Below are 26,819 nucleotides of genomic sequence, written 5' to 3'. Positions count from 1 at the left end.
CCCTCACTCATCTCACCCTTCACACCCCCGACTCCCACACACCTCACACTCACTCCACACGCATACTCACCCCCTTATACCCTAATCCCATTTACCCGCACTTGCTCCACTGCCTTCTCTGCCTTTGGCGAAGTGCTCGTCTAGATACTTAAACATTGTGAGAGTCTCCAGTGTGCTCCAGATTCCAACCAAACCACATTCTGAGAGAAAATCCTCTTCCTCAGATCCCCTCTAAGCCACCTACCCTTTCCCAAACCGATGCACTCTAGTTTTAGACATCTGCGTTTACAGGGAAAAGTTTTCTACTAACTATCTGATGTACGCCCCTCATAATTTTGTCAGATTCCCTCCTCAACCTCCACTGCTCTGGTGAAAACAAACTCAATCTGTCGGGTCTCTCCTCGTAACTGAAACGTTCCATTCTAGGCAACATCCTGGTGAATCTGCTCTGCACCATCTCCAGAGCAATGGTGCCCTTCCTACAGTGTGGTGACCACAACTGCTCACAGTACTTCAACTTAGCCGAAGCAACGTCTTACAAAGTTGTATCAAAACCTCCCTGCTCTTACATTCTATGCCCTGGCTAACGAAGGCTGGTGTCCCCTATCAACTTGTACTGCCACCTTCAAGCCCCCTTTGACTTGTACACCGAGGGGCTCCTGTTCCTCAACAATCCCTGGGGCCTACAATTCATTACATAAACCCTTGGATTTGGTCTCAGAAAAGACACATTGTAAATAATAAACCAATGCCAATACATCGAGCCTTTCATTTACGGCCATGTCACTCTAGCCCACCCTGATGGGGGTTTAATCAAAGAACAATAGTAAATTCAATGACAGGATGAGACCATCGGCATGTCACATTCTTTGGTCGAGGCAGAGATACCCAGCTCCACCCACCTTCCGGGGTCACTGTTTAATTATGATCAGGATCTGTCTCCAACCTCCGACGTCAGGGGAATGGGAAGTGAGTGAAATGACCTCAAGTAAGAGAAAGTGGAAGAAAGACACATTGAATCCAGGGTTGGCTGGCTAACTGCTCCTGAAGCGCGATCATCTCCTGCTTGCTCTGTGCACTGCTGCATTCTGAGGTAAATCCTACAATCAGCAATGAGCTGGAAAGGCAGCACTCTCGAAGGAAGGTGTGAACAGCTGATTTAAGAGATAACTTGGCTTTGATTTACTTCACTGGATGTTATAGATTGCTGCCTTTCCAGCTCATTGCTGATTGTAGGATTTACCTCAGAATGCAGCAGTGCACAGAGCAATCAGGAGATGATCGCGCTTCGGGGGTGGTTAGCCAGCCAACCCTGGATTCAATGTGTTTTTTGCCTCTTTCTCAAGGTCATTTCACTCGCTGCCCCATGAGTCGCAGCAAGAGGTTTGGCCAAAGGCTGCTCCCGGGACAGGATGATATCCCGTGGCCGAGTCAACAAGTCCTCCCCACAACAAGCCCCACCCACAACCTGGCTTATTGGTGGAATCCAACATTGGCCACCCCAGCCAAGGCCAGTCAACTAAGGGGTAGACCTATCGATTAAGGCTCCGGCCACCCATTCACACTGATATCAAGGGCCTCCACTGGATCACTGGATGTGAGCCAGTGTAGTACTGGTTCAGTGATCCAGTGGAGGCCCTTGATATCTGTTGGCTCACCTATTGACAAACAATACATGGTTCATTGATCTACAGATTCACAGAACAGACCCAGACACTGATCTACAGTCTCACACCATAGAATCCAGTGATCTGATGATCACAGCAGCAGATCCAGTGAGCTATAAAACTTTAGTTCAGCCACACTTGGAGTACTATGAGTAGTTCTGGTCACCCCATCACAGGAAGGATGTGGAGGCATTGGAGAGGGTGCAGAAGAGGTTCACCGGGATTGGAGAGTGTAAACTATAAGGAGAACCTGGACAAACCCGGGTTGTTTTCTCTGAAGCGTCGGAGGCTGAGGGGGGACCTGATAGATGTACATAAAATTATGAGAGGTGTGGACAGAGTAGACAGAGACTTTTCCTCAGGGTGGAAATATCAAATACCAGAGGGCATCATTTTTAAGGTGAGAGAGGGGACGTTTAAAGGAGATTTACGAGCCAAGATATTTTATAGAGGGAGTGACAAGTGCCCGGAATGGGCTGCCAGGGAAGGTATTTGAAGCAGGTTAAGCTACGTTTAAGCAGCATTTAGATAGGCACGTGGACAGGCAGGGAAACAGAGGGATATGGACCACCTGCAAGCAGATGGCATTAGTTTAGATTGGCATCACGGTCAGCACGGACGTGGTGGGCCGAAGGGCCTGTTCCCGTGTTGAACAGTTCTATGTTCTATTAATTAACAACATGGCAGCTGACAACTGAGTACCCTGGGATCTGCTGATTCATTACTGTGGATCCAGTGATCTGTTAGTTCGCTAGGACCTCCAATGATCTGTTGATCCACACAATGGGATCCAATGTTCTAATGAATGCCGCCAAGGGCAGTGACTCATCATATGGACCAATGACTCTCTGCCTCACACTAGGAGACCTGCTGATCTACTGATTCACAGCAATCAATCCAGTGGTCCACTGACTACAGCAGTAGACCCACTGATCCACTGTTCAGCAGCATGTCGATGATCCAGTGACCAAGTGGGGAACACTGCAACCCCTCACCTTTGCAGTACAGCACCCCAGAATATGTGCACTGACCTCCAACAGACTGTCTCCGACCAGGTTAACCAGCAGCCGCTTCCCGTTCTCCTCCCGCACCAGTGAGGCGTTCTCCGACGCGTACATGCATGTGAAATCAAACATGGCCACGTCAGGCTGGCCGTAATGGTTCATGGCAAAGTCCAGCTGTGGCAGCAAGTGATTGGTCGAGAAGTCGGCTGCCTCCCTTGCATAGCTCAGAAGAGCGTCTTGATTGACGTTATTCCGGGAAAGCAGCTTCTCTGTGTCTGGAAAATCCTAACAAGGGAAAGCAGAGAGACCATACAGGATAGTCAACCATGCAACTCAGAGCATGTATACGTGTTTTACTGCATCAGACATCTCACAGACAGGCAGCAGCCAGACCTTGTGAAGCAATCTACCCAGTCCCACTCCCCCGGATCCCCCCCATCCTACCGCTCATCCGGTTCCATTGCTTCCTGAACGCCACCCTCACAGAAACTGATCTTCAATCAGTCCACTACCATGTTAACCCGTTTTCCTTCAACACAACGTCTCTGTCCATCCCTGTCAAATCTACGTCCCACCCACTAATGGGAAGAGCATCTCTCCACTCACTCCATCTGAACCCATCCTGATCTTGCTCACTCTGTCAAATTTCATGATTCCAGGCACATTACTGACTCCTCTGTCCCACTGCTTGCAAACATTTATGCAATGTATTGGTATTGGTTTACTATTGTCACTTGTACCAAGGTACAGTAAAAAACTTGTCTTGCATACCGATCGTACAGGTCAATTCATTACACAGTGCATTGAGGTAGTACAGAGTAAAAACAACAACAGAATACAGAGCTACTTAGAGACATAGAATTTAAATTTAAAAGAGTAGAACGATTATAGTAACAGTAATGAGTAGATCTGCAGAGCACAGCTTGCAACGAGTCGCCACGCTCCGGTGCCAATTGCCCACCTCTTTGTGGACCCTGAGGTTCTGGAACACATTTTAAATCCGTGCCACTTAGTCCATAATGCATCTCCTCATTCCTTCTCCCTGTATTAAGTTCCACCTGCCACTCCTCTTGCAATAAACCTCACCTTCCCACACCTCTAAGCTTGGGGTTACCCAAAACTTCTGAAACTTTACCTGCACCCCCATAGCCAAGTCATGGCTATACATGAAGATCCCAGTGCTGAGCTCTGGGGAACATCACTGCCCACCAGCCCTCAGGCTGAGAAACAACCATTCACCACTCTCTACTCCCTGCTTTTCACTGTGCTGCTACTGACCCTTGTGCTACACTCCACAAGCCTCAATTCTGCCAATCAGCCTCTAACATGGGACTTCGCCAAATACTTTCTGTAAACCCATTTCACATGCATGTAGGATGCCCCATTGATATAGGAGGAAAGCAGGAGGTGACTGCTGATTAATGGAACATTACAGACTGGCGAGAGGTGGTACTGGGGGAAATGATACAATTTCATCAACTTTCTCTGTTAACACATCAAATACAATTCGTTCCCATTAGTCAAGGATGGTTTGCCTTCAACAAATTTGTGCTGGCTCTCCATTATTAAATAACTTCTCCCTAATTCCCTAATTATTGTTTCTAAAAGCATTCCCCCCTTCTGAGGTTACACTGACTGACCGGTGGATTTTTCCACTCACCTTTGACAGTCTCTGGTCCTCTAGTGCCTCCCCTGTGTCAATAGAGGGATGGAAAATTACTATGAACCTTTCTGCACTTCCCTCAGTAACCGAGGAACAGGTGGAGTACTGACGTTCACAGTCAACCCTTCTACTACCTCCTCTACAATGTTCACCTCACCCACTATCTCTTCTACCTACTGAGACCCTGGCAGGGCCCTCTGCCTCCCCTCTCAGCACACTATGTTCAGTCAGGTTCTTCATCATTACACGTTTCATTGTGTTGTCTATCACCTTTGTCATCCAGAGAGCCCTGGCTTTGGTTACCCCAACCTTACCCCTGGTGGGAATGCACCTAACCTGTACTTGGAACAACTCTTCACACATCTCCCCTCAGTCCAACAGCTTTACCTGCCAATCTCTGGCTCCACTTTCCCTTAACAGATCCCTTGGTGAAGCAGCCAGCACAATCAAAGACCTCACCCACCTGGGACATTCTCTCTTCTCTCCTCTTCCGTCAGGTAGAAGATACAGGAACCTGAGGGCACGTACCACCAGACTTAAGGACAGCTTCTACCCCACAGTGATAAGACTATTGAACAGTTCCCTTATATAATGAGATGGACTATGACCTCATGATCTACCTTGTTGTGACCATGCACCTTATTGCACTGCACTTTCTCTGTAGCTGTGACACTTCACTCTGTACTGTTATTGTTTTTACCCTGTACTACATCAATGCACTCTGTACTAACTCAATGTAACTGCACTGTGTAGTGAATTGACCTCTACGATCGGTTTGTAAGACAAGCTTTTCACTGTACCTCGGTACAAGTAACAATAATAAACCAATACCAATACCCTCTCATTCCTGTCCTCTCCAATTATGAAGCTCTACTTTGGATTTTTCCTTGCTTCTCTCCAATATGAACCCAAACCTCAGGGTTCACTGTTCCCCACCTGGTGTGCCACCAACAAGTGGCCCACATAGCCAGCTTCATTACTGAGAAGCGGTTCTAGCCATGTCTCCTCCCTCACAGAGCCCAAGGTGTACGGGTCCAGGGAATTCTCCTGACGGCATTTCAGAAGCATCTCCCCTTCTTTATCTAATGTTCTTCCAGCTGACACTGGGTAACTGAATTCAGCTAATAATATTAACTTTTAATGCTGTGTCTTGCCATGATGTCATTAAACCTGTTTTGCTGATTTATTTAATTATGCCTTTTTACTTAATTTTTATATTTACTTACAACACCAAGCGAGCTCCTCTTTCTCTGCTGAATTCTCAGTCTCTGCACTCTGACACAGACACACCCCCTGCTGGGAACATGCACTCTACACCGAAAACTCACAACAGGCCCACTCAGAGTTAGCGGCAGAAACCTCTCCACTCTAGTGTCTCTCCTTAATCTTTTTTTTAAATAACTTCACCAGTTTCTCCTGATCCTTTATACAACATACCAGCCAAACTGTATGCAGTGGTCCGAGTGAGAACTAAAACTTTCACACAAGTTTTCTGATTCTATCCCTTGGGAAATGCACCATAGGGCTTTGGTTGTATTTTCGTGGCCTGGTTCATCACTACTTAATGTGACCAACCGCAAAACCCTAATCAACACCGTTTAGCAACACTATGACCATTTTGCACTAAAATGGACTTTTTCTAGTTCTAATTATGTTCTTTCTTGCAAAAGTTGTACATAATTTATGTTGTTCTTGTGAATGCTGCTTATCTGATGCTAGGTGCCTGTGATGCTGCTGCAAGTAAGTTTTTCATTGCACCTGTGCACACATGTACTTGTGCATGTGACAATAAACTCAACTTTGTCAGGTGAATGAGTCCCCTGCACCTCTCTCTCTCTGACCTCCTTATTCCTCCCACAAAAAAATACCCAGCCACATTTTACCTTTATTGAGGCATCACACAAAATCCAGGATGCACTAAGCAAGTCAGGCAGCATCTGTGCAGTAAAATGGGCAGTCGACATTTCCAATCGAGCCTCTTCTTCTGGCGTCTTGACCCCAAATGTCGACTGTCCATTTCCCTCCATGGACACTGCCTGACCCGGTGAGTCCCTCCAGCTATTTGTGCGTTGCTCCAGGTTCCGGCTTCTGTGGTCTCTTGTGTCACCTTATCTTTATTGAAGTTTATTTGTCATTTATAAAGCAGTTTGGGAAGTTTCGTAGTGTTCCACTGTAGGTCGTTGTGGTCTGCTTATGTTAAATGTGGAGTCATAAACTCTTGACATGTATCTCTGATTCCAGATCCCAAATTGTTCCTGTAAATGGTGAACACCAGAGGTCCCAGCAGCATCCACTGTGGAACCCCCGTCACCTGCCAATCTGTGTAACTCTGGGTTACGGCGGGGTCCCGTTCCTGTGACCCGGGAAATGCAGCCGCGTACAACAGAAGACGCCTGTGGCCCTGCAGCAGCCGGCAAACCCATCCCGCCGGTCTCCCAAACGCTCAATCGTATGTACAGGCTGGACGTAAGTCGGGCACTTGTGCGCTCGGGTGGACCTGTATCAGCCTGCCTCCCATTCAGCTGCATTGCGCCTGACTCCCTGCAGCCAGGTCTTAAGGCATCAGCTCCACTTCCAGGCAACTTATCGAAAGCCTTCGACAAATTCAAGTACGTTTTTACCTGTCACCCTCGTCACATGTTTCTGTTGCTCCATCAAAGAACATTACAGGAAATAGTGGAGGAATGGGATCGTTCTGAGAGCAGGCAGAGATTTGATGGGCCGAATGTCTTCTAAGTTGTAAGAGACTATGAGAAAATTCATCAGGTTGGCCAAATGCTTGTTGACAGCTCTTGGTTATATGATAGGATACGGATGTTCATATCCTTGAGGCAAGATTTCATTTTAAAGGCTCTCTGAGATTCCTATAGGGCAGGCACGGTAATGTAGCGGTTAGCATAACGCTATTACAGCGCCAGCGACCCGGGTTCAATTCCGGCCACCGTCTGTAATGAATTTGTACGTTCTCCCCGTGTCTGCATGGGTTTCCTCCAGGTGCTCGGGTTTCCTCCCACATTCCAAAGGCGTACGGGTTAGGAAGTTGTGAGCGTGCTATGTTGGCGCCGGAAGCGTGGTGACACTTGCGGGCTGCCCCCAGAACACTGCACAAAAGATGCATTTCACTGTGTGTTTCGATGTAAATGTGAGTAACAAAGATATTTTTAAAAATCTTATCTTTCTACCTTCCATTTTAACTTGTATCAGGCTAGAATCATACTGAGGAGCTTGGCTGGGTTATATCTGGATATCAAGGGGTACAGTCTAACTGAGGGGTTGTAGGTTGAATAAAAACAGAAAGTGCTGGAGACAAGTCACGCAGGATCTGTGGAAAGAGAAACAGAGCTCACACTTCAGACCGATGACCCTTCGTAACTACTTTGTCTCTCTCCACAGGTGCTGCCTGACCTGCTGAGTGTTTCCAGCATTTCAGATTGCCAGGGCCTGTAGTATTGTGGTTTTCACGTTGTAGGTTGTACTTTTGAGTTACAGGTTGGAATCAAAACAAAGAGCACGAGTGTTTACAGTCTCAGGGTGGAACCTACTTGAGTGGTTCAGGGTACCACGTATAAAGTGATTCCCCAAGTCCTGCTGAGGGCACCAGGGCTCCTCCCCTGCCTCTCTGGTGTCTGGGCCCCAGCGTTGCTGCAGCGGTTGGAGAGACAACACTAACTTCTACCCCACTGTGATAAGACTATTGAACGGCTCCCTTATACAATGAGATGGACTATGACCTCACGATCTACCTTGTTGTGACTTTGCACCTTATTGCACTGCACTTTCTCTGTAGCTGTGACACTTTACTCTGTACAGTTATTGTTTTTACCTCTACTACCTCAATGCACTCTGTACTAATTCAATGTAACTGCACTGTGTAATGAATTGACCTGTACGATCGGTTTGTAAGACAAGCTTTTCACTGTATCTCGGTACAAGTGACAATAATAAACCAATACCAAACCAATACTAACCCACCCACCTGCAGGATCACTCCTTTCTCCAGTAAACTTTGCTTCTTTGCAGTCATGACGAAGTAGTGCGTATCATCTTTGTAGTAAACTATGTTTTCTAAATCCACACCTGGGGAGAATAACAGCATCACGTTAATTGTGGAAGCAGGGAAAATTCATCATGGGTGATTGAATTCAGGCAAGGACCCACTTCTCAATCCAACAAACCCACAGACTGTGACCATCCAACAGGGCGCTATCCCAGGGTAAGTCACCTCAGTTAACATCTGGTGCTGTCTGTGCATGTAGGTTTTCCCTCCGGATACTCCGGCTTCCTCCCATATCCCAAAGATGCGCAGGCGGCTAGTAGGTTAATGGGCCACTGTAAATCATAGGTCAGTGGTGGACTCTGCGGGGGGAGTTGATGGGACAAGTTCAAGAGATTGTTAGATAAGCACATGGAGGAATTTAAATTAGAGGGATATGTGGGAGGAAGGGGATTAGATAGTCATAGGTGTGGTTTGGAGGGCGGCACAACATGGTGGGCCGAAGGGCCTGTATTGAGCCGTACTGTTCTATGGTTCTATGGAACGTGGCAAGAGTAAAATGAGGTTAGTGTGGATGGGTGCCTGGTTGCTGTGGAGCTGGTGGGCTCAGGGGACAGTTTCCGTGCTGCTTGCTTTAGCATTTTGTAGCTCTGGCCACCTCATCCCGGGAATGAGGGACTGCCCTTGCAGGGCACACACTGCAGATTCAATGGAAAGATACCAAGGATTAAAGGGTTAACAAAATGAGGGCAGATGGCTTGGACCAGACCTCTGAGCAAAGAATGTGAAAAGTTGACCAGTTTAAGGCGTTTCATAATAAGTTAAAGAGTTACAGTCATAGAACATAGATCAGTACAGCACAGGAACAGGCCCTTTGACCCACCATGTCTGTGCTGACCATGATGCCAATCCAAACTAATCCCATTTGCCTGCACATGGACTATATCCCTCTATCCCTTACCTGTTCAATCGCCTGTTTACATACAGCTTGAACATCACTATTGTCATACAGTAAGGAAACAGGCCCTTTGGCCCATCGAGTGCATGCTGACCCTCAACCACCCATTTACACTAATCCTACATTAATCCCATTTTTTATTCCCCATTAACTCCAGATTCTACACTCCAGGGACGATTCACAGCAGCTGATCAACCCACCAACTGCATGTCCTTGGGACGTGGGAGGAAACCGGAGCACCCGGGGGGAAACTCACACGGTCACAGGGAGAATGTGCAAACTCCACACAGACAGTGCCAGGGGTCAGGATCGAACCTGGGTCTCCGGCGCTGAGAGGCAGTGGCTCTACTCGCTGCGCCACTGGTAGAGCAGTCCAGGCCAGGAGCATTAATTGTCACATTAGACCCAGGCTGTTCAGGAGCGACGGCAGGAGGCATTCGTCGACACAGATGCTGGGAAGGCGAGAACCCCTCCCCAACAACCCGAGAGCGCCACGCGCTCACTGAGGCAAGTGGACACAAACCTGTCGCTTCCCGCAGGTCTTGGAAAAACTTCTGGTTGAAGATGAAGGCCACGCCACTGATCTCCTCGACCTGGGCCTCCTCCCGCGTGTGGCGGTTGATGAAGTTGGCAGTGATGGCGATTGCGAGCTTCCCGCGGAACTCCTTCCTCCGAAATCCTGAAACAGGAACACAGAGCCGGTGATCGCCCCGAGCCACCAGCAGCGGAGCAGGCCGCCGAGTGTGACGGGTTCTGTTATCAGAACCAGGGACTCAGTTCTGGTCGGGACCTGAGGAGTGCTGTGGAACAGAGGGAGCACAAGTACATGGTTCCCTGAAAGACACGCTGGTCTTCATCCGTCAGGGCATTGAGTATAGAAGCTGGGATGTTATGTTGCAGTTGTACAAGATGTTGGTGAGGCCACATTTGGAATATTGTGTTCAGTTTCGGTCGCTCTGCTATAGGAAAGATGCCATTAACCTCGAAAGAGATTTACGAGGATGTTGTCGGGACTTGAAGGACGGAGTTATAGAGAGAGGTTGAGCAGGTTGGGACCTTTTTCATTGGAGCGTCAGAGAATGAGGGGTGATCTTATGGAGATGTATAAAATTATGAGGGGCATGGATAGGGTGAATGCGCAAAGTCTCCTTCCCCAGGGTTGGGAAATCAAGAACTAGAGGGCATAAGTTTAAGGTGAGAGGGGAGAGATTTAATAGGAACCTGAGGGGCAACTTTCTTACCCAGAGGGTGGTGTGTATATGGAATGAGCTGCCAGAGGAAGTGGTTGAGGCAGGTACAATAACAACATCTAAAAGGTACTTGGACAGGGACATGGATAGGAAAGGTTTGGAGGGATATGGGCCAAACGCAGGCAGATGGGACTAGCTTAGATGGGAAGCTCGGTTGGCATGGACCAGTTGGGCCGAAGGGCCTAGTTCCATGCTGTATGAATCTATGACTAAATCAAGACCAATGCTGCCTCTCACACTACCCTGTGCAAGCAGTCTACTATTAGTGAAAAGATTGTTGGCACTAAACATAATAGGCTCTGTGAACATAAAATAGGGCAGGATGCAAAGAGCTGGCTTCTGTCAGTAGATGTCAGTTATGGTTATAACTAAACCCCAAATGGCTGCTCTTCAGACAAAAAGAGGATGAAATGCTAGCCCCTTCATTGTCCCCCACCCTGCGGTATTATCCACACCACTGCTACTTGTGACGTACATCAATGACCAGGGTCAGTACATCAGTGATACAGAAAAGAGACCTGGAGAGTAACAGGCCTCAGACGATGGATGACAGGCAGACACTTAGCTGATGAAGTCTGATTCGGAGAAGGGGGAAGTGATGACGTTTGGTGGGAAGAATGATGATAGGTAATATAAGGAGTGGAATATGAAAGGGGGTTCAGGGATGGAGACAGTTAGGGTGGAGGTGCACAAACCCTTGCAGGACAAGTCAACAAGGCTGATAAAAGCGTATGGGATTTACACAGTTGGCTCCGATGTACAAAAGCAAGGAAATCACGCTAAAAACGATATGAGAAGCTGATCAGCCCCAACTGGAGCTTCACGTCCCGGCACCAAACCCGAGGAAGGAGGTAAAGAATTCAGAGAGGCTGCAGAAGAGATTTACTGGAACAGGGGCAGAGAGCCGAGACATCCATGAGGTGGGGAGTCTGCAAGGCAGCTGCTGTCCGACAACTGCAAAGGTACTTAAGCCTTCAGTGTCATGATGGACCGTGTGAAGGAGTTCATTAGGGTAAACTGTTCCCAGTTGTCGGAGGGTTATTAGCCAGGGATCTCAGACTTAATCCTGGGGAGGTGCGAGTTTTTGTTTTAACACAGCAAGCTGTTATTGTCAGCGGCCTGTAGGTGTGCTGGAACAGGTTCTGTAATATCTTTTAATAGGGAGCTGGATAATAAATATTAAACAAAAACAATAAAAATTGTGTCTCTGTGGGGAAGAGTGGGTAGTGGGAGTAATTGGATTGCTTTGTCAAAGAGCTGGCATGACTGAATAGCCCCCTTTTTGTACTGTATGATCCAATTACTCCCACTTGCACAACACATTCAAAAGCCTCAGCACACTACAACTACTTCACAACCAGTCACACAAGACCCTCACGTTCAGCAGAATTATGCCTGGGGCACAGGGTAGAACTCTGACACAACACCGCAGGTGGACTGTAAGCCTGAGGGCAGACAGGGCCACGGTTCAAGTCGTAGGTGAAAGGCCACCTGTCCAACAGCACTGCCCTATTCTCGGCCCAAGTGTCTGTAGCGGGGCCGCCTCCCAGATTTGGAAGCGGGACCTGTGACATGACATGAAGTACTGAGACAGTTTGCCTGTGCCTACGGAGCGGTAAGTTCCTCGAGGTGGCAAGGTAACCCGGGACCGAGCGGCGGGACCAAGTGAACGGTAACCAAGACCCAGGCCTTGCCCGGGACTCACAGCTGCAAGAACAGGGTGAAGGATGCCCAGGGCTCATTTGGCGTCACTGGAACCCAACAAACACTCCCAGTCAACACAGCTTCTTCCTCCCTGGTCCTGCCTCAGCTGGGACTGAACCACCCCGTGGCTGGGACCAGGCCCCCTGGCTGAAGCCCAAATGTAGACACTGTGCATGTTCCCCTGCCCCGACCTCAGAACTCCAGTCCTGTCCCTCGAACCCTTAACTTCTCCACAACCCCTACCATCTTCCACAGACTCCCTCCGCCACTCCTCCCTCTCCCTCATACTCTGCGTGTCCTCTATCATTCCTTCCCTCTCCCATGCCCAGTGTAACATTACTGTACCTCTTACCTCACTCGGGCACCTCGGACACACTCCCTCAGCAGATCCTCCAGCCTGCTGCACAGTGGCACAGCTGGTAGACATCTTGTCACCCCAGACACCCTGTAACTCTCTGGTCACCAGAACACCACCCCCTTTCCCTATAACTTTCCCCAGTCTTTGGGACACTGCTCTTTCTCCTTTAACTCTCCTGGACACCGTCCTCTCTGCCTGTAACTCTCCTGTGCTGGGGTCACTCCACTCTCTCAGTACCTCCTCCTATACACGGTCAACTGAAGTTTACACTCTCCTTGCCTCTCAGCCCAGTTGCTCGGTCACCACACACTCTCCCAGCCCCTCTTTACAGTCCTTTGGACCCTGTACACTCAAGTAACTCTAGCTGATCCACGAAACAGTGAACTCTCTCCTACTCCTCTGCCGGTCTCTTCAGACACCACTCTCTCCCTCTGGCTGGTCCCTGGGATGCTGTATCACATACTTCCCTCTCCCACTGTCCTTCCCCCCGTCCAATGAACCTGGCTCCCTGCCTCCCCGCCTCCCCATCCAATGAGAGAACACTGCTCTCGCTCCCATTCCTTTCCTCTGGTCCAATGAACACTGCTCTCTCTCCCATCCCCTTCCTCTGGTCCAATGAACACTGCTCTCTCTCCCATCCCCTTCCTCTGGTCCAATGAACACTGCTCTCTCTCCCATCCCCTTCCTCTGGTCCAATGAACACTGCTCTCTCTCCCATCCCCTTCCTCTGGTCCAATGAACACTGCTCTCTCTCCCATCCCCTTCCTCTGGTCCAATGAACACTGCTCTCTCTCCCATCCCCTTCCTCTGGTCCAATGAACACTGCTCTCTCTCCCATCCCCTTCCTCTGGTCCAATGAGCACTGCTCTCTCTCCCCACTGCTTACCTTCCAGTGTGTTCCTTCGCCCATCAGCACCAACCACAACGTCGAACTCAAACTGTGCCACTTTGTTGCTTGGAGGATTGATGTCTGCTCTCCATCCTAGATCTGCAAAGAGGAATGAGATCCGTGTATTTATCGAGGACACGGGGCAGTGAATGACCTCCCAGACGGTCAGTGAGGACGCCGACTCCCAGGACCCTAGCCCCTCGGCATCTGATGGCGGCTGCCTCACCGCTACTGAGAAAAGGAGGATGGAATTGTATTTCCCGAGCACCTACTCATGGCAATTGCCAGCCATTCCGCCCCCACCACAAAGTGCCACCCAGCCAAATCCCCCTCCCAAGCTCCCAGACTGTTGCCTTGCAGGTTAAGGCACATCAAAGACTCCCACAGTCACTTGTTCAATATGGTGAGAGTCTCTGCCTTCCCCCGCCCCTTCAGGCAGCGAGTTCCAGGCCTCCCCCCATTCTTTCCTCAACTCCCTCTCACCCTGTTAGCGTTTCCTTTACTCTGTGTTTAGGGAAATGTGACCTTTCGACTCATCACTTCAGGACGTCCTAAGGAAGCTGTATAAACAATTCAGCTCCACTCAGTGCACGAGGCAGCCCATGCCTACGTGCAGCAAGACATGGAGAACATCCAGGCAAGGACTGATCAACGGCAAATACCAACGGTGCCACCACAGTGCCAGGCAATGACCATCTGCAGCCAGAGATGGTCTCACTACCTATCCCTGATATTCAATGACGTTACCATCACTGTGTTCTGCCACTATCAACACCCTGGGGGCCACCATGGACCAGAAACTCAACAAAACCAGCCAGAAAAGTGCAGGTCAGAGGCTGGCTAACCTTTGATGAATGACTCACCTGCTGACACTCCAAGACCTTTTCACTATATACAAGTCAGAAGAGTGAAGGAATATGTATTCTTCTGACTCTTCTGACATAGATAAGCATATGGAGGAATTTAAGATAGAGGGATATGTGGGAGGAAGGGGTTAGATAGCCTTAAGAGTGGTTTGAAGGTCGGCACAACATGGTGGGCCAAAGGGCCTGTATTGTGCCGTATTGTTCTATGTATTGCCACTTTCTACAATAAAAGTATGTTGTAACTTGTTGAAAACCACTTTATTTTATGTATTTCATGGTGCTGATTTGTTTGGTAACATTTATATTATTGAATAACTTACCACTGAAAAGTTAAAGCCAATGGTATAACAAAACTTCCAAAATGGCTAAAACAGCATTTCCAATGGAGAATGCATCAATTCATTCCACTGCCTCTTTGTACAACACTCGTCACTTGCCTGGGTGAATGCAGCTCCAGCAACACCATCAAACACAAGAGCAGCCTGATTAATTGGCACCCCACTCACCACCCTTAACATTCACTCCCTCCATCAACAGAGCACCGCGCGCACACACACACGCGCACCCACACACACACACACACATACACACAGAGCAGTGTGCTCCAACTACGAAGCGCACTGCAGTTTGCTCAACACTTCTTTTACAGCACCTCCCAAACACACAACTCCGACTATCTGAAGGAGAAGGACGGCTGGTGCATGGGGACACCACCACCTACAGGTTCCCCTTCAAGTCACACGCCATCCCGACTTGGAAATATATCGCCGCTCCTTCACTGTCTGTCACAGATTCTCCCAATTTGGTCAGTGGATAGTCCCCAGAAAAGCTGTTCAATTGTTGGATGAGCTTTGCCGGGAATTACCCATTCAATGGCCCCTCACCCACCATCGGTAGCACATCGGCGGCACGGTAGTGTAGCGGTTAGCGTGACACTATTACAGTGCCAGCGACCCAGGTTCAATTCCCGCTGCTGTCTGCAAGGAGTTTGTTCATTCTCCCCGTGTCTGCGTGGGTTTCCTCCGGGTGCTCCGGTTTCCTCCCACATTCCAAAGACATACAGGTTAGGAAGTTGTGGGCATGCTGTGTTGACACCGGAAGCGTGGCAACACTTGCGGGCTGCCCCCCAGCACATTCTTAGCAATGCAAAAAGTCGCATTTCACTGTGTGTTTCAATGTACATGTGACTAATAAATAAATATCTAATATCTTATCTTACTTTTCAGAGGTGACAGTAGCAACATTTCGCAGAGGGAGCTGATTGTTGATGATGGGTCTCGAGTTGTCCGAAATGTAAAATTATATTTCAAAGACCTGGCTGATGGAACACTTTGTATATGGGGAAGTGAAGGCAGGACACAAGAACACAAGAAATTAGCAGGAGGAGGCCACTTGGCCCCTCAAACCTGTCCCACCATTCAATATGATCATGGCTGATCCATGGCAGGCCTCATCTCCTCTTCCGTGCCAGTTCTACACAGCCCTCAGTTCCCCAACCTTTCAAAAATTATTGACCTCCATTTTAAATTACTCCAGCTATCTGGTCTCCATACCCTCCGGGTTAGAGAACTGCAGAGTCTCTCCACCCTCTGTGAGAAGTCCCTACACACCTCAGTTTTAACTGACTGCCCCCTAATCTTGAAATTGTCCCCTCGTTCAAGATTCCCCCATAAACAGAAACATCTCTACATCCACCTTACATGCACCCTTAGGATCTTGTATTTCATAAAGATCACCCCTCATTCTTCGAAGCTCCCAAATACATAGATCCAATTTCCTTTGCCCCTCACGATAGGACAACCGTCTGATCACAGAATTAGCCCAGTGAACTTTTGGGACAGCAGGACAAGAAATAAGGCAGTGATAATCACCCAATGGTGCTTCAACAGTGTAATGAAACACCTTCTGTTCAAAACCTGCCAACTTCAGCCAGAGAGTTTAACGGAAGTAACAGGAATCCTGTCAAGGCAAAAAACTAAGTCGATTCCAATGCTTGGAAGTATATGGGTGAATAAATAGCAGGAAAAACAAGTCCAGTTTGCCAACTACTTTGAAGTAGTAATGGAAGGATTAATGTGGGTTATGCAGTTTACATTGTGTACAAAGACTTTTAAATGTGCCATGTGAAAGATTAACTAGTACATCTGAACCCCAGGTATTTCAAGGGCAGTTTGGCTGTGTGCTTACAGAATTAGCAAAGGGACAAAAAGTAGAATGTCTCATTTGATTCTCAAACTGGAGAGGAGTCAGAATTATAGAGTTATACAGCACGGAAACAGGCCCTTTGGCCCAACTCATCCATGATGGTCAAGATGTCTACCTATGCTAATCCCAATTGCCTGTGTTTGGCCCCTATCCCTCTAAAACTTTCCCATCCATGTACCTGTCCAAATGCCTTTTAAACATTGTAATTGTACCCACCTCTACCACCTCCTCTGGCAGCTCGTTCCATATACCCGCCACCCTCTGTGTGGGAAAAATCTGCCCCTCAGGTCCCCTTTAAACCTTTCCACTCTCACCTTAAACATGTCCTCTGCTCTTAGACTCCCCTACCCTGGGAAAAAGACGGTGACCGTCCACTTTATCTGTGCCCCTCATTATTTTATATACTTCTACAAAGTCACCCCTCAGCCTCCTTTGTTCCAGGGAAAACAGCCCCAGCTTATCCTGTCTCGCCTAATCACTCAAGCCCTCCAGTCCTGGCATCATTATTGTTCATTGTTTCTGCACCGTCTCCAACTTAATCACATCCTTCCTATAGTGGGGTGACCAGAACCACACACAATATTCCAGCTGCGGTCTCACAGATGTCTTGTACAGCTGTAACATGACGTCTCAACTTCTTGTACTCAGTGCCCCAACCGATGAAGGCAGGTGTGCTGTAGGCCTTCTTCACCACCCACCCTGTCTACCTGTGTCGCACAGGGAGGGAGCAGTAGTTTTGCCCTCGGCTCACCCACCCATGGGCGGACACACACACACAGACATACGCACACAACTCCCTACTCTGATACAGCTTTTTTCATACACATCACTCACGTGGGTTTTTCTGGCCCCTGGGTGGTAGGAGCCCACGGAATTCCACGTTTAGATGAATTTCCGTCCCCAGGATCAAGGCAATCTTCAGCAGGACTAGTTGGAGCTGGCGGATACCTGTCAGAACAGGGGGAATATTAATTCCTGATCACACAGCAGGCAGTAAACAATGCCGTTGTTTGTCCCTTTCCTCAGCCCCAGCCATGTGCCCAGGCTGAAACGCCACTGCCTGTGGCACGCAAAGGCCCCTTCTGCTAGCGGTGCCCCCTCTTCCTTGAGCGATGTCACCACAGCCCGTCCATTCAAACGGGGACATCACAAAGAGCCACACACCAGACACAGGGTCAGGAACCAAAACTCACGACACTTATGTCGTGCAAACGATAATCTGCCATACAAGTTATAAGGAGTCAAACCAGTCACTTCAGGGCTGACATCCAGAGACTGACTGACACTCAGGGCTCAGCTAATGGTTGTGGTCTGAATGGCAGTTAAAATGGAGATGGACTATGAGATGGGAAGATACAGGTGGGGTAATCATTGGACCGGGCTGAAACTTATCGAATGCTAACTGACCCAAAGTTCTTCGGTTCAATGAAAAACCCTGCAAAGTTATTAGCGCAACGCTATTACAGCACCAGTGACCCGGGTTCAATTCCGGCCGCTGCCTGTAAGGAGTTTGTACATTCTCCCCGTGTCTGCGTGGGTTTCCTCCGGGTGCTCCGGTTTCCTCCCATGTTCCAAAGACGTACAGGTTAGGAAGTTCTGGGCATATTATGTTGGCGCCGGAAGTGTGGCGACACTTGCCGGTTGCCCCCTGAACACCCTATGCAAAAGATGCATTTCACTGTGTTTCGATGTACATGTGATTAATAAAGATATCTTATCTTATCCCCTGGGTTGGATTGAGGAAAAGCCCCAGGGAATCTCCCTCCCCAGATCAGCGTGTCAATGAGAGCAGCTGTGAGTGGGGCAAAGCTCGGTGCGTGCTGTGTTTCACAGGTTAAGTGTACCATAACCAATGCAATCAAAGGGAAGGAAGGTGCTCACTGATGTGGTCAATTGCCCCGGCACAGAACTTCCCGTAGATTTTCTTGGCCCCTAGATTCCGGAGGTCCTGAATCGTGTACGGCCACAGGTGCAGGACGTTGTTCCTGGAGAAGGTGTCGCGCTTTTCCACGATGATAACTTTGGCTCCAAGGAACATTAGCTCGATGGCCGTGCGTAGGCCGCAGGGTCCAGCCCCGATCACCAGACACTGCAAGAGGGAGCAGAGAAGCAAGGGTTAACGGGGTGAATAGGCAACAACGCTAACCAGACCCGGCAACATGGGGTGGAGAGTTTCGGCACGTTGGCGCTGGTTGTGGTGAGAAACAGCACAGGACAACTGGTTAATTGGAATTGGTGAAACAAAGGGCGACAGATGCTGGAATCTAGATGAAAAACACGATGATGCTGGAGGAACTCAGCAGGCCAGGCAACATCCGTGGAGAAAAGCAGGCGGTCAACGTTTCGGGTCAGGACCCTTCTTCAGGTCTGAAGAAGATTCCAGCATCTGCAGTCCTTTGTTTCTCTGGTATTACTGCTCCACTGAGAAGTCTCTTCAAGGATGCCCACTTTGGAGAACTTTTCTTCCTCTCTTTGACGGGAGCTTCATAGAACCATAGAACACTACATCACAGAAAACAAGCCATTCGGCCCTTCTAGTCTGTGCTGAAACGTTATTCCGCTAGTCCCATTTACCTGCACCCAGTCCATAACCCTCCAGACCTCTCCCGTCCATGTATCTATCCAATTTATTCTTAAAACTCAAGAGTGAGCCCACATTTACTACATCAGATGGCAGCCCGTTCCATACTCCCACCACTCTCTGAGTGAAGAAATTCCCCCAATGTTCCCCCTTCACTCGAAAGCCATGTCCTCTTGTACTTATCTCTCCTAATCTAGGTGGAAAGAGCCTATTCACATTAACTCTGTCTATACCCCTCATAATTTTGTAAACCTCTATCAAATCTCCCCTCATTCTTCTGCGCTCCAAGGAATAAAGTCCTAACCTGTTCAATCTTTCCCTGTAACTCAACTCCTGAAGACCCAGCAACATTCTAGTAAATCTCCTCTGCACTCTTTCAATCTTACAAATATCCTTCCTATAGTTAGGTGACCAGAACTGCACACAATACTCCAAATTTGGCCTCACCAATGTCTTATACAACCTCACCATAACATCCCAACTCCTGTACTCAATACTTTCATTTATGAATGCCAGGATGCCAAAAGCCTTCTTTACAACCCTGTCTATCTGCGATGCCACTTTCAGGGAATTATGTATCTGAACTCCCAGATCCCTTTGTTCCTCCGCACTCCTCAGTGCCCTACCATTTACTGTGTATGTCCTACCTTGATTTGTCCTTCCAAAATACAACACCTCACACTTGTCTGCATTAAATTCCATCTGCCATTTTCTGGCCCATTTTTCCAGTTGATTCAGATCCCTCTGCAAGCTTTGAAAGCCTTCCTCGCTGTCCACAACGCCTCCAATCTTAGTATCATCAGCAAACTTGCTGATCCAATTTACCACATTATCATCTAGATCATTGATATAGACAACAAACAACAATGGCCCCAGCACAGATCCCTGAGGCACACCACTAGTCACAGGCCTCCAGTCTGAGAAACAATCATCCACTACCACTCTCTGTCTTCTCCCACACAGCCAATTTCGAATCCAGTTTACAACCTTTCCATGGATACCTAGTATCTGAACCTTCTGAACTAACCTCCCATGTGGGACCTTGTCAAAAGCCTTACTAAAGTCCATGGAGACAACATCCACAGCCTTTCCTTCATCTACTTTCTTGGTAACCTCCTCAAAGAAACTCTACAAGATTCGTTAAACACGATCTACAATGCACAAAGCCATGCTGACTATCCTTAATCAGCCCTTGGCTGTCCAAATACTTGTATATCCGATCTCTCAGAAAACCTTCCAATAATTTACCTACTACTGATGTCAGGCTCACCGGCCTGTAATTACCTGGTTTACTTTTAGATCCTTTTTTAAACAACGGAACAACATGAGCTACGCTCCAGTCCTCCGGCACCACACCCGTGGCTAAGGACATTTTAAATATATCTGCCAGGGCCCCTGCAATTTCTACACTAGTCTCTCTCAATGTCCGAGGAAATATCTTGTCAGGCCCAGGGGATTTATCTACCTTTATTCGCTGTAAGGCAGCAAGCACCTCCTCCTCTTTAATCTCTATATGTTCCATGACACTATTGCTTGTTTCCCTTCCTTCCGTATCCACGCTGCCAGTTTCCTGAGTAAATACCGATGCAAAAAAACTGTTTAAGATCTCCCCCATCTCCTGAGGCTCCACACATAGACGACCACTCTGATCTTCTAGGGGATCAATTTTGTCCCTTACTATCCTTTTACTCTTAACATACTCGTAGAAACTCTTCAGGTTTACCTTCACATTATCTGCCAATAAGCCCCCCTCTCACTACTCCCCCTCTGTGACCTCCTCTGCTCTCCGGCTCCTCGACCATCTGCTCCACTCAGATGTGGCTCCACAGCCACGTGACCTTCCTTGCTCTGTGTCTATGCCACCATCTTGTTACCTGTCACCACCCTGCACCCTCCCCGCCTCCCCTCTTTTGTCCACCTATCACTGCTCTGCTTCTCCCTCCTATATATCAGGTTTCCCCCTTGTCCTATCTTCAGTCCTGAAGAAGGGTCCTGACCCGAAACGTTGACCGCCTGCTTTTCTCCACCGATGCTGCCTGGCCTGCTGAGTTCCTCCAGCATCATTGTGTTTTTCAGTTGGAATTGGTATTGGCTTATTATTGTCACGTGTACCGAGATGCAGTGAAAAACTTTTGTTTGCGTGTCATCCAGACAGATCTAAGTACATTGAGGTAGTAAAAAGGAAAAGAGAATGCAAAATATAGTGTTACAGTTACAGAGAAAGTGCAGTGCAGGCAGACAATAAGGTGCAAGGGCCACGATGAGGTAGATTGGGATATCAAGAGATCATCTTTTAGTATATAAAACGCCCATTCAAGAGTCTGATAACAGCAGGATAGAAGCTGCCCTTGAGCCTGGAGGTACATGCTCTCAAGCTTTTGTATCATCTGCCCGATGGGAAGGGGTAGGAGAGAGAATGACCGGGGTGGGAGGGGTCCTTGATTACGTTGGCTGCTTTCCTGAGGCAGCGGGAAGTGTAGATGGAGGGGAGGCTGGTTTGTGCGGTAGACTGGGTGGCGTTCACAACTCTCTGCAATTTCCTGCCGTCTTGGGCAGAACAGCTGCCGTACCTTAAACAGGAAGGCAGGCTGGAGTTAGGCAGTACTTGCAGGGAAGCTGGAGCAGAGGGTAGAAGGGAGGGCCCAGAGCAGACACAGTGCTTCCTGCACCCTTCTAACTTTCACTCCCAGTAAAGGAGGCGATGACAGAGGGACAGTGTGTCTCTACACAAAGCATGCCCAGTGGGGACAACCCAGGCTCATTCCCATCCCCTCGGACTAGGCTGCCGGTGGCCCGGATCCCTGTTCCGCACTTCCTTCGGGGTCTCGAGGGCAAACTGCCCGAGAGCCGGCTGAGCGTCTGGGGGTAGGCAGGGTGCAGGCTCCAGTACGAAGCAGTCTTTGCACGCACACGTGGATCACTGCAAGGAAAACAAGCATTCCCAGACACACTTTCATCAGCTCCTATCACGCTCCACACACCTACCTCATCCCCCACACCTTGTAATATCCCACCCAGTCTAATCTCAATCTTCCCACTCCCTTCCCAAGTAGTCCAGTCCAGATGAAGGGTCTCGATCTGAAACATCAACTGCCCACTTCCCTCTCCAGGTGCTGCCTGACCCACTGAGTTCCTCCAGCAGTTTGCTTGTTGCTCCAAATTCCACTTTCCTATTACAGCCTATAACTCATTCTCCTGTATATAATTTTATATATATATATAAAAAATATATATCTCACACATACATAAACAAGCATTTAGATTATAGCTTGCAACTCATTTCCATGTATGTCATTCTATCTATAAACATCCCTGTGCACCAAATTCTAGCCTTTAACTTACTCCTAAGTATCTGTTTTTGTTTTGTAAATCCCAGATCTCCTATTGGATTCCTGCCTAGAACTTATTCCTGGGTGTCCACTGTTCTAAGTGTTAATTACTTTCCGCAGAAACAGGACATTTGTAATTAATTCATTGGTGAGATGTGACCATTATTGGCAAGGACAGCGTTCACTGTCCACTCCTATCTCATGCAGTCATATAGCATAAAAAAAGGCCCTTCAGCCCACCGAGTCCATGCAGCCCATTCACACTGATCCCATTTTATTTCCCCCACATTCCCATCAAGTCCCCACAGATCCTACCCCTCACCCACGCACCACGGGCTATTTACAGCGGCCAATTAACCTACCAACCCGCGTGTCCTTGGGGTGTGGGAGGAAAACGGAGAGCGCAGAGGAAGCCCACGCGCTGACGTGGAGAACGTGCAAACTCCACGCAAACAGTGCCGGAGGTCAGCATTGAACCCGGTTCGCTGGAGACGTGAGGCAGTAGCTCTGTAAACTGTGCCACTGCGCTGCCCTCTTCTGGTCAAGGGCTTGAGGTACAGGATGAGGGGGGAAGTCATCGGTGATTAGCCATCTCACCACTGGCATTAACCACATGTGCTGTGCAGACACAACTGTATCTCCTGAGCCCTGGCAGGCAGAGACGAGATACAAGGGAAGAAATGCTAAGCGACACTGATGTGACAGGGGTTACAGAGCTGAAATCCGGTTAAGCTGAGAGAGGCTGCAGTCCTACCTTTGTATTGGCACAGGCTGTGTTCTTCTTGTAGTCCTTGTGACTGCCCCGCTTGTCTAGCTTTGCAAAGAGTGCTTTTGCTTTCCAGTAATTGAGTTTGGACTTGAGCTTGGTGTAGAAGTTGGGGAAGTCGAGGTTGGAGATGCCCAGGGTTTCGCACAGCTCCTGGAAGCCTTTGAAAGTGCCCTTGCATGTTGTTGCCTGGATGAAGCGGTCAAAATGCATGTGTGATTGCTCGATGTTCGAAGTTCCACCGTCTCCCATGGTGGCAGGCAACCCTCCCAAGGCAGTCGGCTGGGTGAATTATTTCCTCCTCTTCAGCTGATGGTCTCGCTCATCGTGAACCTTCATGAGAAAAGAGCAAAAGTGGGTTATTAAGACAAGATATTTATTTATTAGTCACATGTACATCGAAACACACAGTAAAATACATCTCTTGCGTTACTGAGAATGTGCTGGGGGCAGCCCGCAAGTGTCGCCATGCTTCCAGCGCCAACATAGCATGCCCACAACTTCCTAACCCATACGTGTTTGGAATGTGGGAGGAAACCGGAGCACCCGGAGGAAACCCACGCAGACACGGGGAGAACGTACAAACTCCTTACAGACAGCGGTGGGAATTGAACCCGGGTCACTGGCGCTGTAACAGCATCACGCTAATCGCTACACTACCGTGGAACAACTATCACTTGATCCTGTTAAACGCAGACAATGCCCGAGTTATTGAGTTCCTGTGGCTGCTATTAGAGTCCAGATCCATCACACTGTGGGATCTGTCACTATGAATTACTTTGTCATGGGGACACTGAGCTACATTTTAAGCACCCTCCACATCCACCACAAAGAGATCCACACTAGCCCACACTCTCTGCCTCAGTTGTCTAGCTTTGGAAGGAGTGCTTAGGCCTTCCCATAACTGAGTTTGCTTAGGAGGGAAAGTCAGAGATGTCCTGAGCTTCACACAGCTCCTGAAAGTGCCCTCTCTGGCTGCTTGCTTTGCAAAAGAAGGTGATGTCTCATGGTACCAAGGTCCATGACATGAGTTATACTTTCAACCACCAACCACATTAGAAACCTGCTGCATGGATAGAAACGTACAGCCAGCAAGCGTAACACTATTAGAGTGCCAGCGACCCGGGTTCAATTCCCACCGCTGTCTGTAAGGAGTTTGTACATTCTCCCTGTGTGTCTGCGTAGGTTTCCTCCAGGTGCTTCGGTGTCCTCCCACATTCCAAAGATGTACGGGTTAGGAAGTTGTGGGCCATGCTATGTTGGCGCCAGAAGTGTGGCGACACTTGCGGGCTGCGCCCCAGAACATTCTACGCAAAAGATGCATTTCACTGTGTGTTTCGATGTACATGTGACCAATAAAGAAATCTTATCTCTTACTCGCAAGGGAATAACTAACAGCAGCAGTCGCAACTAATGCCTGGAGACGTCGATTCCAGAACATAACCCTTCAATGTTCTTCCTTGGTTAGAGTGGAGAAAGATCTGCTCTTCAAGCAGGCTGCATCCACTCTGAGCATATTTGATGGAATAGTTTGTGAGGAATATCCCTCTGTACCTAACCTGTGCTGGAGTGAGTAAAGCTGGTATTGGAGATACAAAAGATAAGAACAGCAGACAATTCAGGACCAATAGTTACTGTCCAAAGGTATTAACAAAAATAGGGGAAACCGTGGATGCTTTAATCATGATCTTTCACCATTCTCTCAATGGAGCAATTATCTCCCTGGATTCTAACAACACCAATTGCACCATCCATAAAGTGTGGTAAAAGGGGTAAACTAGGAACCCTCATGCCTGCTAGTCCAATCTCTGTTGTACAGAAAGGCAAAGTAGCCAAGCCCTGTGCAAATAAACAACTTGGCAGCTGGCCTGGATTTGTGAAAGGCAAATTGTCTCTAAAAGCAAAGTGTCCCAGATGACAAGGGAGATTGAGAAAACAATGAAGCAAAGCTAAAATGGCACACAGGTCAGGTGAATAATTCAAGAGATGACCAGTCGGAGGGAAGGTGAGAAGGAAAGTAGAACAGAAATAGCAGTTAACATGAAGAGAACCCCAAACCTTCTGCAGGCACATGAATAGTAGGTGTGTAGCGAGGGGAGGGAAGGACTCACCAGGGACCAAGAAGATAACCAGCACGCTGCAGCAGAGGGAGAAGCTGGAATCATTGGTGGGTCTTTCATATCGATCATTACCACAGAGGAGGACGCAGTCAATCTTTCTGTACTGCTAGGGAAAATGGGTGGGTGAAAATTAACAAGGAAGAGCTACAGGAAAGGCAGGCCACGTTTAAAGTAAACCAGTGACCCGGGCTGCTTCAGATCTGAGGTGGCAGAGGAAGGTGGGGTGAAGACTGCGGAAAGGCTGCCCATGGCCTTACAGAGGAACAGCCGGAGAGCAGGAAATGGGAAATGGAACAACCTTGGGCGAAAGGGCCACAAGAACAGGAAACTACAGGTCTATCGATTTAACCTCAGTGGTGCAGTGGTGGGAAACCTTTAGAAAGAGTAATCAGGGAAAAAAAACAGAACTTTGAATGAGTAAAGTTGAGCACAGTCCTGTTTGATGAACCCCAAGTTCTTTCACCGAGGGAACGGGGAAGGTTGACGTTGGGTCACAGCAGATCGGCCCACGAGGATTTTCAGGAACATGCCACGTTAACAGCCGACTGAAGCTGTGCATGTTGGACAGAGCAGAGGGCTGTTGGACACAGCATCAAAGAATGGGTACAGCAAGGAAGGAAGCCAATCAGCCTGTCAAGTCTGTACCGGCCCTTCGGAAGAGTTACCCAGCTAGTTACCCAACTAATTCCTTCCCACTCCCCCCCCTCCGACCCCCTCAGCCCTACGTTCTTGCCTTTCAGACATTTCTCCCTTTGAATGTTATAATTAAATCTGACCCCCCCCCACCCACCCCCCCCCCCCGGCAGTGCAATGCAGACCCCAAGTGGAATAAAAAAGAACATTTTCCTCATGTCACCTTTAGCTCAGTCATCCTGATTCCCTGTCCCCCTGACTCCCGAGCCCCTCCGCCGATGAAAACAGTCCCTCGCTGCTCTGCCTATATCCTTCCTGATTTTAAATCCCCTCGCAACCTCCTCTGTTCCGATGGGAACAACTCCAGCTTTTCCAGTCCATCCACAGAACTGGCGTCTCATTCCCGGGAACATTGTAGTAATTATCCTTTTCTGAAATCTTGATATCGTTTCTAAAATGTGGTGCCCGGAACGGGACACAATACTCCAGTTGTGGACGAACCAGTGTTTACAAAAGTTCGACATGACCTTCCTTGCTCCTGTACTCTGCCCCGACATATGGAGCCCAGCTCTTTAACCACAGTCTCCCCCTGCCCTGTCACTTTCAATGAACCATGCACACACACCACCAGGATTCTTTCTGTACCAATTTTAGAACTGACCCCTCTGCTTTATCTCTGCATCCTCTTCCCACCAAAATGTAACACTTGGCATTAAACTTCATCTGCCACTTGCCTGCTCCCTCCACCAGTTTACATCTCCATCCTCCTCACGCTTCACTGGACCTCTACGATGTACGTCATCCGCACGTTTGGAAATTGTTCCCCAGACGC

At 48.5% G+C, this 26,819-nt stretch overlaps 1 protein-coding gene across 13 annotated transcripts in view; it reads right to left on the bottom strand.

Moving 5' to 3' along the window:
- mical3a (microtubule associated monooxygenase, calponin and LIM domain containing 3a) overlaps nt 1–26,819 on the bottom strand; it is a 247,027-nt gene that overhangs the window by 155,829 nt on the left and 64,379 nt on the right. For all 13 annotated transcript variants that reach the window (XM_052030891.1, XM_052030895.1, XM_052030898.1 and 10 more), the window contains exons 2-8: nt 23,223–23,567; nt 18,440–18,647; nt 17,393–17,506; nt 13,485–13,586; nt 9,810–9,965; nt 8,311–8,411; nt 2,699–2,956 (exon numbers count right to left, since the gene is read on the bottom strand). In XM_052030891.1, the coding sequence (XP_051886851.1) occupies nt 2,699–2,956; nt 8,311–8,411; nt 9,810–9,965; nt 13,485–13,586; nt 17,393–17,506; nt 18,440–18,647; nt 23,223–23,486 (1,203 nt within the window). In that variant the 5' untranslated portion in view covers nt 23,487–23,567. The remainder of the gene's footprint in view (nt 1–2,698; nt 2,957–8,310; nt 8,412–9,809; nt 9,966–13,484; nt 13,587–17,392; nt 17,507–18,439; nt 18,648–23,222; nt 23,568–26,819) is intronic.

The sequence above is a fragment of the Pristis pectinata genome, chromosome 15, assembly GCF_009764475.1.
Source record: "Pristis pectinata isolate sPriPec2 chromosome 15, sPriPec2.1.pri, whole genome shotgun sequence".
Classification (NCBI taxonomy): Eukaryota; Metazoa; Chordata; class Chondrichthyes; order Rhinopristiformes; family Pristidae; genus Pristis; species Pristis pectinata.
This window is presented reverse-complemented; position numbering and strand designations above follow the sequence as displayed.